The 18494-nt window shown below is 40.8% G+C and overlaps 1 protein-coding gene across 3 annotated transcripts in view; it reads right to left on the reverse strand.

Moving 5' to 3' along the window:
- LOC133660165 (F-actin-uncapping protein LRRC16A-like) overlaps nt 1-18494 on the reverse strand; it is a 178613-nt gene that overhangs the window by 152320 nt on the left and 7799 nt on the right. For 2 of the 3 annotated variants that reach the window (XM_062063380.1, XM_062063381.1), the window contains exon 2: nt 16625-16722. In XM_062063380.1, coding sequence (XP_061919364.1) covers nt 16625-16722 — 98 coding nt within the window. Of the gene's footprint in view, nt 1-16624; nt 16723-18494 lie in introns of those variants that run through there. The other variant, XM_062063382.1, reaches the window with a different exon arrangement.

Raw genomic sequence — 18494 nt, forward strand, 5'->3', positions numbered from 1 at the left:
AACATGGTTCTATCTACACTTCAGTTAAAACGTAATAAACACTTATTATTTACTTGTTTGGATACTTTACATTATTTTGGGTGATACTACAAAATTGGGTATCGATCCAATACCAAGTAGTTACAGGGGCAGTATTGGCCATACCAATGCTGATACTTCAAATGTACAATGTGATTGAATGTTTCAATTTTTAATCACAATTACAATCAGACAAAAACACGTAAATATCTCAATTATTTCCTAGAATCAAAAAACACAGGACGAGATGTTGAACAGTCCCCTGTGCCAAATGTGGAGAGTACTCACTCGAGATGTCCTTGTTGTTGAGAGTGGTAGACAGACAACGTGGGGGTGTGGGGGGTGGGGTGTTCTTGTGAGTTGTATGGGATATGAGACTTGGTCAGGGTTAAATTCCAGGACAATTGGACAAGCGACACATCTTCAGTAGTGTGCCCTTGCATCATTGGGTGTTTCGGCCTTCAAACACTATACACCCTCCACAAAGGTGGCCCGCCGAAGGATGATCAGTCCTCAGCTTGTGTCCCATGCTCAACTGTTCCCGAAATTCCCCCTGTTATACTGCTGTTTTTGGGGCCCAACCTGGGTCCTTCCGCTTGAGCCAAATCCACTGGCTGCTTCTTTCGGCTGCCTCTGAGACTGCTCTGATGGTCCTCCGCAGAGCCTGACCGTGGCTGCCGAGTTCCCTCAGCAGTCTGATGGTAGACGACGCCACAAATCCTCTGCATCCCACTTCAACTGGATAGACTTTGGTGTTCCAGCCACGCTGCCTCGCTTCTTCTGCTAGCTCTGAGTAGCGCAGCTTCTTACGTTCATAGGCCTCCTCCACAGAGTTCTCCCATGGGACTGTGAGCTCTATGACGTAAGCAGTCTTCACCGAAGGGGACCAGAGCACCAAGTCTGGCCTGAGGTTGGTAGAAGCAATATCAGGTGGGAAAACTAGCTGTTTGCCGATGTCTGCCAGCATCTTCCAGTCGCGGGCCCTGTATAGGTGTCCTGCTTCTGGTTTGGTGGAAAGCTGTTTGGGTGTTTTCCCGCCCTCACGGACAAACATTGTTGTCTTCATGGGATTGGATACTCTTGGTGGCAAGGAGTTGACGACACCACGCATGCTCTCCAGGGCTGATGCCAAGCTCTTGAGGACCTGGTTGTGTCGCCAGGTGTATCTCCCCTGCGTGAGGCTCGTCTTACATCCTGTCATGATGTGTCTGAGGGTTGCTGGAGTTGGGCAGAGGGCACAGATTGGATCCTCGCCATACCACTGATGGAGATTCTTTGGTGATGGGAGCACATCATACGTTGCTCTGATGATGAAGCTGATTTTACTTGCTTCCATCTGCCATAGCTCCTTCCAGCTTATCTTTCTCCTCTCCACTCCTTCCCACTGCATCTATTGCCCCTGTTTGGCGAGAGAGACAGCCTTCGCACTCCTTAAGACCTCCTCCTGGCGACGCACCTCCTCCACCACCAGCGTCCGCCGCTCTGATGTTGTAGCATTTTTCCAGGATGGTTCTCTTGCAGTCAGGCCAAAGCCTCCTCTTCCCTGTTGGACCTTTCCCACGATGTCTCTGTGCCTCAGGGCTGCTGTAGCTTGCTGCACCGCATCGGATGGTGTCCACTTCTGCCCAGTTACTAGGGGCGGTGCAACAGTGCTGATGGTCTTGTCTCTGGAGTCCTTCAGTGTCATCTGGAGTCTAACTTTAGAACACTTGTATTCTTCAGTTAGACTAGTGAGAGGTAGCTCCAGGATCCCTTTGCCGTAGAGGCCGATGTTACTTAGACATTGTGGAATGCCAAGCCACTTTTTTGCATATGAAGTGATGGTTCGCTCCATCTTCTCCACAGTGGTTACTGGAACTTCATACACAGTGAGTGGCCACATTGTCTGGGGGAGGAGTCCAAATTGTAGGCACCAAAGCTTCAGTTTCCCTGGCAATAGAGTCTTGTCGATGTTATCCAGGCTCTTCGCGATCTCTTGCCTTAGTTGTTCTATTTGTTGTTTGTCCTTGAGGCTTGCATTGTACCATCTTCCCAGGCTTTTGACAGGCTGCTCAGACACCGTTGGAATTGGGTCTTTGCCGATGTAGAACCTTGTATCTCTCAGCACCCCCTTGATTATGGAGATGCTTCGAGATTTACTAGGCTTGAATTTCATTCGGGCCCACTCGATGTTCTCCTGCAGCTTTCCAAGTAGACGCTTAGTGCATGCTGCAGTAGTGGTTAGTGTTGTCATGTCGTCCATGTAAGCCCTGATAGGTGGAAGACGGAGCCCAGCCCTGGTTCGTTCACCACCCACAACCCACCTTGAGGCCCTCATGATGACTTCCATGGCCATTGTGAAAATCAGGGGTGAAACTGTGCAGCCTGCCATGATGCCTACTTCCAAGCGCTGCCATGTTGTGGTAATGTTGGCTGTTGTGAAGCACAGCTGCAGGTCTTGGAAGTAGTTCTTGACCAGTGTGGTGATGGGCTCTGGTACAAGGAAGAAGCTAAAAGATTCCCAGAGAAGTTCATGGGGAACTGAGCCAAATGCATTGGCCAGGTCGAGGAAGGTTACATGAAGATCTCTCTTATCCTTCTTGGCTGCTTGGATCTGATGCCAGATCATGCTTGTATGTTCTAGGCAGCCAGAGAATCCTGGAATTCCAGCTTTCTGTACAGATGTATCAATGTATTTGTTTTTTTACCAGGTATGTGGACAGCCTCTGAGACACCACGCTGAAAAAGATTTTCCCCTCAACATTGAGAAGACAGATTGGTCTGAACTGGCTGATTTCCGATGCATCCTTTTCTTTAGGTATTAGCACACCACCAGCCCTTCGCCAAGCCTTGGGTATTCCTTGCTTCTGCCACACTACCCTCATGAGTTTGCACAGAAAGCATAGTACATCCGGTGCGTTCTTGTAGAGCTTATATGGTACTCCGTTAGGTTCCGGAGCCGATGCTGCTCTTGCTCGTCGGACTGTGTTCTCTACTTATTTCCATTTCGGAGGGCTAGTGTCCAGGTTGAATACAGGTGGTTGAATTGGCGGGATGTCAGGTGGGATGACTATATGCTCCTGCCTTTTTGAATCGTGGTGAATCTTTTCCAGGTGTTGCTCCAGTTCCTGCTTTGATGTTTTCAAAGTTCCGCTTTTTTCCTTTGTGAAGAGGTCTTTGACAAACTTGAAGGGGTCTTTATAGAAACAAGTTCTTGTGTGTTCTTTCTTCTTGCGAAGCTTCCTCAAGTTTTCCGCTCTTCGCAAGGTTGCTAGCCGGCTCTTGTTGTCTGCTTGGAGTAGCATGAGACCTTCCCTCTCAGCATCGTCTGCTTTTTTCCATAGCTTTCTTATCTGCCTCCTCTCTCTGATAAGCCTGTCGATCTCCTGCTGCCTCCTGGATTTAGCTGGCGGTGGTAGATTCTTTCCACTTCTCCCTTTGCTCACTCCAAAACGTTCTTCCCCGTAGTTGTAAATTATTTCGCCCATCCTTTCGATCTTTCCCTCTGCTGTGCCTGTTTGTTGCTCCAAGATTTCTGTTAGGTCCCTGTTGATTGTCTCCCATTCTTTCTTGTCAACAGATTTGGGCCACTTTATGCCAGGTTTGTGCCCTTTGATCTTTCTCTCCATTGGAGGTCTTTGTGGTTGTGTGGGCTCCTCCACCAGCATGTCTGTGCTTGTATTACCTTCTTCAGATACAGGTGTGCTGATGCTCTGCGAACTTTGGTTTGTGTCCCGTCACTGTGCTTCACTCGACTGACTTGACTGATTACTACTATTGACTCGGATTTAAGTCATGAGGTTTTTGCCCTAAAGTCCTTCTGTGTCCAAGGGCCTATTTCCTGAGTTTTTAAACAATACAAAAACAACTTTTTGTTAATAAAAAATATTAATCTAACTATTGTAGGATCGACCAAATAATGAAATTATACTTGGTATCATTACCATTGATATTTGTATCGATCTGCCCATATTTTCTTACGTTCAAGAGCTCTAGCTCTTGGGGTTAGCATATCCTCCTACAGTATCATTCCTCATGTCCCAGGGTTTTATACTTGTAAGAAACTTAGCTCATTTGCCGCCATGGAGGCAATGATTGCTGACTTAAAGGTACAGTACATTGAGGACATGTCCGTTCGCTTGTTGTTGTAAAATTTGCAAACAACTAGAATGTGTCATCAACATTTATTATTATGATGTAACGATTACATTAAAAGTCCTATCACAGCCAAATGTATATCATGTATATAGTCTATATATCATGCAACCATAACTGCTACATTACACCACACTACATAGTGTCCTAAAAATAATTTACATCAAACTCAATTTAACTGGGGGCTACTGGAGGTATGATGAGATGATCAGAAGCACATCTGCTTGCTTATAGAAAGTTGCCATTTGCCCAATGGGTGGTTGTTGTGGTGTAATTGTTGTGTGTGTACCATCATTGTGGTCAGTGTCTAGTGGGATTCAAGATTGCCGTAACATATTTAACTACTGGGGGCCGCAATTATACTAAACTGTGAAATCAAGAAGAGGGCCACAACATAAGAGCACAAAAGCTTAAGACCCCTGATTTACATATTATCTAATAATATAGCCAATTATTACTCAAACTATTTAAATTTTTAACAAGTTGTATAAAAACTGAGTTTAATATTTTAGAGAAAATAATTGAGGCGCTGGAGAATGTTACCCAAGATTCCATGCAGATAACTGTAGATAACATTTGTGTTCATCATAAATATTCACACCAAGGACACGATTAGGACATGTTGACTATGAAGTTTACTCACTTACATTACCGACTATTTTGAGCAGGGCTATTCAACTTGTGTCCCAGAAATGAGACTGTACAGGCCCCTGAGTTAAGTTCAAAACTTGAAAGACAAAAATGTTTGCAACAAATTCCTAAAAACACTTGCATGCTCCTGTTGTATACAGCAGGGTTCGGCAACCCGCGGCTCCGGAGCCGCATGCGGCTCTTTGACCACTCTGATGCGGCTCAGCTGCATACTTGCCGACCCTCCCGATTTTCCCAGGAGACTTACGGATCTCAGTGCCTCTCCTAGTAATCTCCCGGGGCAAATATTCTCCGATTTTCGACCTGACAACTTAATTAGGGGCGTGCTGTGATGGTACTGCATTAATTATCCTCTATAGCCTGTACAAACAGCGCGCCAGCCTCTCTACATGTTGTATGTAGCTTTTACTTGCACACGTAGGACACAGCAAGGCATACTTGGTCAACAGCCACACAGCTTACACTGACGGTGGTCGTATAAAACAACTTTAACACTGTTACGTTACAAATATGCGCCACACTGTGAACCCACACCAAAAAAGAATGACAAACACATTTCTGGAGAACCTCCGCACGTAACACAACATAAACACAACACAACAAATACCCAGAATCCCATGCAGCCCTAACGCTTCCAGTCTACATTATACACCCCCGCTACCACCAAACGCCCCCACACATCTACCCCCCCCCCCCGCCCCCCCCATGCGTCGGTTGAGGTGGGCGGGGTTTGGTGGGAGTTCAGTTCAAAAGGAAGGCTCACAATTTTGCAGCTTTTCTTAAAAAAATTAAAGTGCTGTCATAGAGATGATGTCTGACTAGAATGTTTTCACAAAAAAATAGCACTCCTGTAACTCTGACAAAACAAGTACACCAAAATCAAATGTCAAATGTCGAGGACACTGGTTCTCTGGAATATACAAAATAAGACTCAGTAAAAGGGAGAAGCCCGGCCCCCAGGTACTTAGCTTTTTGGAAATGTGGCCCCTAAAACAATTTAGTTGAATATGCCTGATTTAGACAATAATGGCTGGGTGTTGAGTTAATAGCAGAAGACAGTAAATGTATACTGTTTTTCAAGCTACACATGGACTACTCTAAGGCATACTTGCCAACCTTGAGACCTCCAATATCGGGAGGTGGGGGTGGGGGGGGGGGGGCGTGGTTGGGGGCGTGGTTATTTACCGCTAGAATTCACCAACTCGAGTATCTCATACATATATATATATATATATTTCATACATATATACATATATATATATATATATATATATATATATATATATATATATATATATATATATATATATATATATATATATATATATATATTTCATACATATACATATATATATATATATATATACATATATATATATATATATATATATATATATATATATATATATATATATATATATATATGGGATGCTTGACTTTCAGCGAATTCTAGCTATATATATATATATATATATATATATATATATATATATATATATATATATATATATATATTTTATTTACATAAAAGAAATACTTGAATTATCTATCCATTAGATGGCAGTATTGTCCTGTTTAACTTCTCTGTTCATGACTGAGAAATCATATACAATAATATACAATGAAAACTATAATCTTACACCTAACCTAAATAATAAATATAACTCGTTTGAGGTGCTCATTTTGAGGTTTGTCACACCGCTGCCTCTCCACCTGGCTGTTATCTACCGCCCCCCTGGGCCCTGTTCGGACTTCATCAGTGAATTCTCAGAGTTTGTTGCTGATCTAGTGACGCACGCCGACAATATAATCATAATGGGGGACCTTAATATCCATATGAATACCCCATCGGACCCTCCATGCGTGGCGCTCCAGACTATAATTGATAGCTGTGGTCTTACACAAATAATAAATGAACCCACGCATCGCAACGGTAATACGATAGATCTAGTGCTTGTCAGGGGTGTCACCACCTCTAAAGTTACGATACTCCCGTACACTAAAGTAATGTCCGACCATTACCTTATAAAATTCGAAGTTCTGACTCATTGTCAACAAACTAATAATAATAATAATAACTACTATAGCACCCGCAACATTAATGCTGCCACAACGACGACTCTTACTGACCTACTGCCTTCGGTAATGGCACCATTCCCAAATTATGTGGGCTCTATTGATAACCTCACTAACAACTTTAATGACGCCCTGCGCGACACCATTGATATTGTAGCACCGCTAAAGCTAAAAAGGGCCCCTAAAAGGCGTACCCCATGGTTTACAGAAGAAACTAAAGCCCAGAAATTATCATGTAGAAAGCTGGAACGCAAATGGCGTGCGACTAAACTTGAGGTTTTCCATCAAGCATGGTGTGATAGTTTAATAACTTATAAACGCATGCTTACCTCAGCTAAAGCTAAATATTACTCAAATCTCATCCACCTCAACAAAAAGATCCTAAATTTCTGTTTAGTACGGTAGCATCGCTAACCCAACAAGGGACTTCTCCCAGTAGCTCCACCCACTCAGCAGATGACTTTATGAATTTCTTTAATAAGAAAATTGAAGTCATTAGAAAAGAGATTAAAGACAATGCATCTCAGCTACAACTGGGTTCTATTAACACAAATACGACTGTATATACGACGGACACTGCCCTCCAAAATAGTTTCTCTCTCTTTGATGAAATAACATTGGAGGAATTGTCAAAATGTGTAAATGGGACAAAACAAACAACATGTTTACTTGACCCAATTCCTGGGAAACTTATCAAGGAGCTTTTTGTATTATTAGGTCCATCAGTATTAAATATTATAAACTTATCACTTTCCTCTGGCACTGTTCCCCTAGCATTCAAAAAAGCGGTTATTCATCCTCTACTCAAAAGACCTAACCTCGATCCTGATCTCCTGATAAACTACCGGCCGGTCTCCCACCTTCCGTTTATCTCGAAAATCCTCGAAAAAATTGTAGCACAGCAGCTAAATGAACACTTAGCGTCTAACAATCTCTGTGAACCTTTTCAATCCGGTTTCAGGGCAAATCACTCTACGGAGACAGCCCTCGCAAAAATGACTAATGATCTATTGCTAACGATGGATTCTGATGCGTCATCTATGTTGCTGCTTCTTGATCTTAGCGCCGCTTTCGATACTGTTGATCATAATATTTTATTAGAGCGTATCAAAACACGTATTGGGATGACAGACTTAGCCTTGTCTTGGTTTAACTTTTATCTTACTGACAGGATGCAGTGCGTCTCCCATAACAATGTGACCTCGGACTATGTTAAGGTAACGTGCGGAGTTCCCCAGGGTTCGGTTCTTGGCCCTGCACTCTTTAGTATTTACATGCTGCCGCTAGGTGACATCATACGCAAATACGGTGTTAGCTTTCACTGTTATGCTGATGACACCCAACTCTACATGCCCCTAAAGCTGACCAACACGCCGGATTGTAGTCAGCTGGAGGCGTGTCTTAATGAAATTAAACAATGGATGTCCGCTAACTTTTTGCAACTCAACGCTAAGAAAACGGAAATGCTGATTATCGGTCCTGCTCAACACCGACATCTATTTAAAAATACCACCTTAACATTTGACAACCAAACAATTAAACAAGGCGACTCGGTAAAGAATCTGGGTATTATCTTCGACCCAACTCTCTCGTTTGAGTCGCACATTAAAAGTGTTACTAAAACGGCCTTCTTTCATCTCCGTAATATCGCTAAAATTCGTCCCATTTTGTCCACAAGCGATGCTGAGATCATTATCCATGCGTTCGTTACATCTCGTCTCGATTACTGTAACGTTTTATTTTCGGGCCTCCCTATGTCTAGCATTAAAAGATTACAGATGGTACAAAATGCGGCTGCTAGACTTTTGACAAAAACAAGAAAGTTTGATCATATTACGCCTATACTGGCTCACTTGCACTGGTTTCCTGTGCACCTAAGATGCGACTTTAAGGTTTTACTACTTACGTATAAAATACTACACGGTCAAGCTCCTGCCTATCTTGCCGATTGTATTGTACCATATGTGCCGGCAAGAAATCTGCGTTCAAAGAACTCCGGCTTATTAGTGATTCCCAGAGCCCAAAAAAAGTCTGCGGGCTATAGAGCGTTTTCTATTCGGGCTCCAATACTATGGAATGCCCTCCCGGTAAAAGTTAGAGATGCTACCTCAGTAGAAGCATTTAAGTCTCATCTTAAAACTCATTTGTATACTCTAGCCTTTAAATAGACTCCCTTTTTAGACCAGTTGATCTGCCGTTTCTTTTCTTTTCTTTTCTACTCTGCTCCAAACCCGGGGTGGACCGCTAGCCTGTTCATCAGATGGGGACATCTCTACGCTGCTGACCCGTCTCCACTCGGGATGGTTCCTGCTTGCCCCACTATGGACTGGACTCTCGCTGATGTGTTGGACTTTCACAATATTATGTCAGACCCACTCGACATCCATTGCTTTCAGTCTCCCCTAGAGGGGGGGGGTTACCCACATATGCGGTCCTCTCCAAGGTTTCTCATAGTCATTCACATTGACGTCCCACTGGGGTGAGTTTTCCTTGCCCGTATGTGGGCTCTGTACCGAGGATGTCGTTGTGGCTTGTACAGCCCTTTGAGACACTTGTGATTTAGGGCTATATAAATAAACATTGATTGATTGATTGATTGATTTCGGCCACCGTGTTCAATGGAGAAGTCTGTTCTACATATTTACAGGCAACATACACCTTCCCCTTCGAACTGTCCTGGATGAACTGAAATTCTTGTTTCCATTCGTTTTGGAACTTGCAAGCGTATTTATATTGTGGGAAAACGGACGTGAGAATAGGCTGTCCCCACTCAGTCTCGGGTCCGCATTGAGCTGGAGGGGGCGTGGCCTCCAGCTCCGGCTGAATACCGGGAGTTTGTCGGGAGAAAATCTCTGCCGGGAGGTATTCGGGAGAGGCGCTGAATAACGGGATTCTCCCGGTAAAAACGGGAGGGTTGGCAAGTATGCTCTAAGGTATATCCTAGGTGCATTTGTTAAGTATTGTCCCTCCAGAGGATTTAATAAAATAGTTGCTCAAAAGCGTGCGGTGTACTCACTTTTGTGAGCGACTTGTACAAAATTTCCTCAGATTCACTTGCCCACTGACAACGATGGGGAATGGCTCTGGGTTCAGTGTCTCGAACAAGGACACCTTTTACACATTGATGGTTGGAGATGTGGGAATTGAACTGCCATTCCAGAGATGAACATAATCAAATGTATTTGCCTTCTGTTCCACGGGTTTACTATCTAATTATTCGCTTCAGCATTACTCTTTGTCAGTGAGGGTTACTCTCCGTCACGCTGCAAGAGTAAATAGCAATCACCCTACAGGTCCTCTCAGTCTACTCTTCTGCCTTTGACTGACGCCATTTGTTGGAGCCAGTTGGAGCCTATCTATATTATTTATTTATTAAGTGTTTGACAATGAAATCAAATAATGTCAAGAATGATGTTAATGAATTATTGGATGTTTTAGATTTCATTGTGATTGACTGATTGTTTTCAGCTGCTCACGCTCCTACTGGTGAGCCACTGCCTCCTCCTATAATTAAGAAGACAGGACAGCTGGGTGCCCTTTGTCTGTCTATCATGTTGAAGGAGTGAGGAGTGAAACAGTTTGTTTACCGCTAAACAAGCCACGCTAAAACAAGTTATTTTGAAGCCACGCTAAAACAAGTTATTTTGAAGCCACGCTAAACTAGTTATTTTTGAAGCCACGCTAAAACAAGTTATTTTTGAAGCCACGCTAAATAAGTTATTTTGATTATGTTGAAAGTCAACCACGGAGAATATTTTTTGTTTGTGAAAATAAATTATGATCATTTTGAATCTAGAAATATCTCCGCGAGTGCTTATTAAGGAATTTAGTGAGTCAAACACCTCCTCCTCAAGACTACTCTGCATTACTTTATTTTTATTTTTTCGAAACGCAAGAGTAGCCGCAACACCATTATCTTTCCATCCATAATCGTGCGATCTTTAAAGACGGCAGGTGAGTGCATCTGTCAAGGTTTAGTGCTAAACAGACGCCTAAAGGCACTGCGGAGCTCCATTTTCTGTCTGAGCGTATCTTGGCGTGAAATGACAAAAGCTTTGTCTATGAATGTTTTCATTAATCCAGGTCATTGTAATCTCAGGGCATTCAATCAATCTCAACTGGACTGTTTGGTTTGTTTTAGAAGACATTTCGCCTCTCATCCGAGTAGGCTTCATCTATTAATGCTCATAGACTTAGATTGGTCAGATCTAGTCTAGCGGCTGGTGCAAAACCCCCAAATATTTATACTACAAAAAACCAGGAGGGTGTGCCTAGGCAAGGATGGTTTCGCTAAACAACTGTTTTGATGCAAATGAGCAATCCTTCTGTCAAAGCCAACGACAGTCGTTGAAATGTACTTTCCCCTCATTAGCATCAAAGTATTGTGTGGATCGACTACTACCAGTCCAAATAGTCGGATTCCCCCATGTTAGCATTCCATTCAGTTGTGTACAAAGGGTACAAATGGCATTCTGGTCACCTTCTGTGACCAGAATGTTTCTAATTCCTTTTATTCGTTGGAGGCTAAATTGCATAGTATATTAGGAATGGCTCAAAGGACAGTGTTGTATGTGGGAAATAGGTGGTGGTGACGCAGACCACCTCCTATGTTTAGGGATGTTTTTCAACCTTCCCTCACTCCTCTTTCGTACCATCCCTCCTCCCTGTCCAGAATCTGTACATGTTTGTTTTCAAAGGAGTGCTGTTTCTACCTGACCAGACTTTTATTTACATATATTTAATAATGGGAATGCATTAAAAGAAAATCCATCTGCCGTCATGTCTTTTATAATGATTGTGAACGATAGGCAAAATTCCCCCCAAAAATTGCAGTTCCTCTCTAAAAATCTGTGAATCTTGGTAAAGAATATTCAGATATGCCAATATGGTAAAAACAGAAGATAAAGCATGACCGTCACCTAAAAAAATAATTAAGGCTGAAGAATGGCTTCATGCCATTGCCAATCTCAAACCAGACCTAAATCTAAATCTAAAAGGATAACCTTGAAAATGGACAGTAAGCAAAAATAGTCTAATATTAAGTGATAATTCGTGTTAAGAGTGCCCCATACTTAAGAGTGTTTTGAGATAAGAGCTGTCTCTCGACTAATTGTTATGTTTTAAGTTGCAAGCAAAACATTTAGTTGCAAGCATTCTTGCCATTAGTTGGGGTAGCAAATGCTACAGTGAACACCCCGTAAAAAAATCTGGTTTCTACTCGGTAGCATTAGCTTACAGCTAGGGATCGACATACTGTAACTTTGATTTCCAACCATGGAAAAAAGAAAGTGAGTGTAAAAGACAGTGCTGAGAAGAAAAAGTAGATGATATTCATTGAAATCAATATCATCATTAAATCTTCAAAAACATTACCCAACCGTGTCGCCAACTTGGTAAAGCAATTGGAGTGTATCACTGCTCGTCTGCACCATATTGAACAAAATGGGTATAACGCCAGCCAAGGACGTTACAAATATTATCTAAACGGCGGACATTTATCAATTAAAATATGGATAAGGTGTTGGTGTGTTTGATGGCGAAGCAGCTGGAAATACCATAGAAGTCCACTCTCCAACGTAAATGCTGTATTTTATTATTACATTGTTTCATAAAACTACTGTAGTTGCTTGTAGTACATTCTAATATTTTGAATACAATATTTTGTATCCAAGTTTGTTTGACTTTTAAAAGAAATGTTACGTGTTAGAATTGTTTTGTTTTGGGAAAGCCAAGCACCAATTAAATTGATTTCAATTCAATTCAATGGGCCGTGTGGTTTTGATTGAGGAGGTCTGTCACAGAACCCATTAGTCTCGTAAGTTTAGGTATTAATGTATTTCAATCAGTGCTGTCTATCAATTACAATTTGGCATTATTATAGTTAACTCAAAAGCCTGAATGCACGCAACAGACATACCAGTGAAAATGGTGAAAATCAAATTCCCTTATCTTCCCAGGAAATGTCCCATATGTTGATACTTGACAGATATGATCCAATCAGTCTTCTGCAAGTTATAAATGAAAGCCACCAGCTGCACAAGAAATAAACATAGGACTGGAAATAATCCTCAAAATCACTCAAGAGTACATACTGATGGATTCTCATAGATAATAGCCACCAAATAGAAAATAAATGGCATTTAACAGGAGTTTGTTCACTCTTTTCTCTGTGTTTGATTATTTGTTGATGTATTGTAGTTGCACCATGTGCAAGTTGTCAACAATCAATCAATGTCAACATCATTACACAATCATCAAACACTGCCACACTCATACGTTGAAACTGACCTCCATGTATGCTTTCCTCCAGAAGAACTTGTTCTATTTTCCGCAGCAACAACTGGCCATTGTTTATTTGACCAGTGACGTGCCGCAGAGTGTTGATACAAACTTGCAAAGTCATTCTCATGCACTCTATCTGTATAGGACACTGCAGTTAGTCCAATGGAAATTCCACATACCAAACACAAATGCCCAAATATTTTCATTGTTTGTCCATGCCTGCTTCCATGACATAACATTCTGACTTTTATATGTTCTGATCATTCTTTCAGCCTATGAGTTAAATTCCTATATTTATTTTGTGATGCAAGACTCACTGCCTCTCCAGTTAATGAGTGCACTACAGCAATAACAAGAGCAATTTTCTTGCACACTTACTCATTCCCTCCCACAGCTTCCCACCTCAGACAGCTCCAGGATCATTTAGCGAACACAGGAAATGTGAAAGTGAAGATCATAATTTCTGCCTGTTGCCCTGCTTATGTCTCCAGACGACTCCAATACTTTCCAACAGTGTCGGCATAAGTTGACAAATATTTGTACAAGTGAAGACTCTTAATCAATTAAAGCAATCAATCATGGGGTGGGAAAGTCGGTTAGCTTGGCATAATTCTGTGCTTCCAAAATTGCGGAAAAAATCTGGGAAAGCCACCGTTCTTTTTGCACCAAGCAAACATGTTGGATGAGTTTTTGTGGGAGAACTTGAGAGCCCTGATGTACAGTACCCTCCACATTATGAATGTAATTAGATGCAAATTCAAACAAACAATCTACTTTATCTTCTCTAAGCTGCAAACTTCATCTGAATGTTATCCTTTTACTGTCCTTGAGGGACATAACATATGTTAATAATTCATACATTCTGTGGATCTACTACACTGTGGGCATCAGTTAATGGCCTGAGCTGCCGTTTCTACTTGGCCAATGGACACACAAAAGGTCTAATGTTGACACATAACTAAATGAATTAATGAATGACCCGATGAATGAGCCTTTAGTCAATCTATGTTGAACTACTGAATGTACATGTTTCATACGTCACTGTACTTGGCTGTTCACACTGGTGTTTATACATGAGATTAAACAAATATCAAAGTGCAGTAAAGATAATGTCATTCACACAGGCTTTAATATGACTGCTCGTTTGCTTCATAATATTTGAGCTGTTGGATTTCCAACAGTCAGTGCAAAGTCTTACCCCGTATACCTGTATGTTTGCCAAAGTACTAAGATTTTAGAGAATGAATTTAAATGTTGGCAGCTACACTTAAAAGTCAAGGAGGGACAGAGAGATAATGAAGCTTCTTTAAAAAAACACACATCCCGATGGTTTAAGTCATTAAAACTGCAGTGACCTCACTTAAACCAGCACTAACTATACAACAGTAACAGTTAAGTTTGGGTTGGGTTGCCTGGGTGTTATAAAGAAAATACAACCTCAATCTGGCAACGACAGTAGGATGTTGAGGCCAAAATGATCAGCGTCATAACATACTAACTCAACACAAAAACAGCAAACTGCAGATGGCTGCATTAAAAACAGTAATGACAATTATCTGTGAATCCTCTCTCACCTAAAAAAGGCAACATCTAGTGTTTTGGGTTTTTTTTAAATACAAAACCTGTTTTCACACTAAGGTGATGTGATTCTCTATTGCCTCTCTTTATTCTAATAACCAACTACAGTGGAACCTCAATTTCAATCAATCAATCAATGTTTATTTATATAGCCCTAAATCACAAGTGTCTCAAAGGGCTGCACAAGCCACAACGACATCCTCGGTTCAGATCCCTTTTTTGTTAGTAATTCCAAAAAAAACAAAATTGTACGAAATGTGAAGCAATTTTTTTCATAAAAAACAATGTAAATCCAATTAATTCGTTCCAGACACCCAAAATTATCAACACAAAACACATTTTACAGAGGTACATTTGCTTTTTACTGACTTATTAAATGTTACAATGTTGGACACTCGTGTTAAACAATGTCACACGGTCAAAACATTAATACATTTGGGCATGCACTTGCATTGTAACAGATGTGGGTGGACGCTTCATTTCCGTGTTTACTGTTAAAGTGCATTGATAACATAGAATGTAGACTGTTACACTAACTGCTTTAGTAAGACGGCATAACTGCTCAACAGAAATGAAACACGGTAGGCAGGAAGTCGAAAGGGGACTTGTTTATTGCAAACTGTTGGGTCTGACATCAAAACATGTCAAGACGCCTTCTCAAACCAATCATTTTTCCGGCTTCAAAATTAAAGCTCCACGCTATACATATATTGGCCCCAAAACTACATTAACAAAATAAAAAGGTGTTACATTACGATCATGCTTTGTCAAATATGTTTTGTAATGTTAATCCGTGATATTTGGACCTAAACAAATTCTAGTACATTAATTGAGTATTATTAAGTGGTAGGGGGAGATTTCTGGTTGGCTGAAATATTGTGTGAATTATTTTATAATATATTCCTGTTGAGTCCTCATTTACAGAATGCTTAGCAGGCTGAATATTACATTTTCTTGATAAATAGAGAAGATTAAGACATTGTCGTGCAGAGATATGAATACCATTAACTTGTACAACATATAATGTACACAATATCAGAAACATTTATTCAGGTAGAAATATCAAAGATTACATTTCCAAAAATATTGAGAATCAAAGCATGATCATAACAATCCAAATTAAGACCTTTTGTGTTATTAATGCGTGAAACTTGTACCTAAACATGGAAGTGTGGCTCCTCCTCTGAATGCAAGTGCTCCTACAGCAGGAATACAAATTCTGTGTTTCTACAAAATACAAAATCTGGCAAGACACCAACACACTGCAGGCAATTCTTTTTTATTGTCATTAAAATCAGTTATGTCCTTTTTTGTGTTGAGCTGTTTAAAAAACAATAATGTTTAAAGCACATTTCATTAAAGAAAATTGTCCAGCCATGGTATTAAAACTTGAAAATTAACTGTCAAATGTACACTTATTAATGATGAAAAAGTGTATCTATTTGCGATATCGCGATTAATTTTGAGTTAACGATAAACAATGCGATTAATCACCATTAAATATTTGATTCCTTATGAAAACCAAATCATACAAAAAGTGGGTGCACAAAATCTGAGGTAACACCGCAGTGTAACACTGCTGTTGGCACACAAAAGAAAATGTGTCCAAAAATGTAATGTTTCTATCTTTTACAATTTCTGACATAAGAAACAGCGTAAACCCTCGGGTGAAAAGGATGGTAGGTTAATTATTCTTATATCTGCATAGTGTAACTTCCCATTCAAGGCTGTTTGAGCTTTAAATGTCACAGTTGACTGTGATGAGCAAGACCAGCTTTCAAGGACAGAAACAGAAGAATGAATGGGAGTTTTACATACAGACAGGAAAGCAGACAGTTTTTTTTTTCTTTGTGTGTATGCCGGAAAACAGCAGGAATCGACTCACCAAGACTCGATTCTCCGTCTTGTCTCCTTTGATCTCCAGTTTGACTTTCTTTCTCAGTGACAGCTTCACCTTCCTCCCCACTGCATCCCGCACGCTCTCTACACACAGGAGACAACAGATTGGAACTCCACTTTTGCATTCTTTTGAACTACAGAACAGTATTGGTACCAGCAGTCTATCAGCAAAGACATTGTAAGCAAAGACATTATACAAAACCAACCTACTACAGGTTGATGGTTCTTGTTGATCAATATGACTATGAGTATGGCAAACTGAATACAGTCTAAAAATTGTCTAACAAATTTGAACACAGGTGAAGTAACATGGTAAAAAAAAAAAGTGACAAGCTAATTTAGTAGCCCGCATGGTAACTTCACTAGCCTGGATAAAGTCACTTCATTCACTTTTGTGTTGGATTGCATACACTGCTTGAAAGAGTAGGCATGGTGAAAGTCTATATTGTCCTTAACTAATGCCATTTTGCTAAAGATCTGAATAATCAATCAATTTCACATAATTGTCTCAGGGCATTCAATCGATCGCAACTGGACTGTTCAGTTTGCTTTAGAAGACGTTTTGCCTCTCATCCGAGCAGGCTTCATCAGTTCATGCTCCGACTTAGGTTGAACGGTGTGGTTAAGATGGTAGAGCAGCCTTAAATTAACTTGAGGGTTCCTGGTACAATTCCAGCTCCCGCCGTCCTAATCACCGCCGTTGTGTACTTGGGAAAGACACGTCACTTCACTCACTTTGCTCACAGTGTCACATTAATTACTCACATGTTACTGTTATTGCTCAGATTTGGTCAAGGCTAGCGTTGCTAAGGGGTGGAAAGTTTCCAGGAAATTTACCACAGGAAGTTAAGCTAGGGAAGTTTGGAAATATTGACCATTTTTTGATTATTCAAAGTTGGACATCGTCCATGGGAATTAATGGGAATATATGGGAATTCATTGGGAATTACAATACCGGTAATTCTATATTATTGGGCACTTGTCTATATGATGCAGCATCTTTGTGGTATTTTTGACACAGCTATTTGCACAGTATTTGCAAATGTACACAGCCTTTCCGCCTACATTGGTTAGGGTGAAATGTCTCCACACATCAGATGGTGTATGTGGCATTATTCTGTTTGTATTCATTTATTCTTGTAAAACACTAATGCAATGCCACACAGATATAAATAGTCAGCTAAACAATTGGAGTAGTCTTAAAAAATATTTTACTGATGGACAAATGAATAGAAATAGGTTAGATTAATAAATGAACACTCAATCAGCATGCTAAATCAAACTGTAACCTACATTCTTGGATGACAACAGAATGGCTAGCAGAACAGAAGGCAGAAGAAACTACACATTTTGATTTAGTATTTGCTAGTTGAACTTTACAGATCACTAAAAAGGTCAATTCAGATCGCTAACATAGTTAGCATAAATTAATGGGATTTAACCTAGACAAAATTAGCATCACGGCTAACGGAGAAATATGTTCGGTTCATTATGAGACTGTGGTGGTACATAAACCTAGCTAGCTAGAGATATTGGCCCCAAAATCATTTAACAAGTACAGGAACAGCTAGCTAGCTTGCGCGGAAGTCTGCTGGAGTAGTCTGTGGCCTGGTGGCTAGAGTGTCCGCCCTGAGATCGGTAGGTTGTGAGTTCAAACCCTGGCTGAGTCATACCAAAGACTATAAAAATGGTAAATGGGTTGTACTTGTATAGCGCTTTTCTACATTTTTTAAGGAACTCAAAGCACTTTGACACTATTTCCACATTAACCCATTCACACACACACACATTCACACACTGATGGCGGGAGCTGCCATGCACGGCGCTAACCAAGCCCATCAGGAGCAAGGGTGAAG

This window comes from Entelurus aequoreus, linkage group LG11 (assembly GCF_033978785.1).
Source record: "Entelurus aequoreus isolate RoL-2023_Sb linkage group LG11, RoL_Eaeq_v1.1, whole genome shotgun sequence".
Taxonomy (NCBI): domain Eukaryota; kingdom Metazoa; phylum Chordata; class Actinopteri; order Syngnathiformes; family Syngnathidae; genus Entelurus; species Entelurus aequoreus.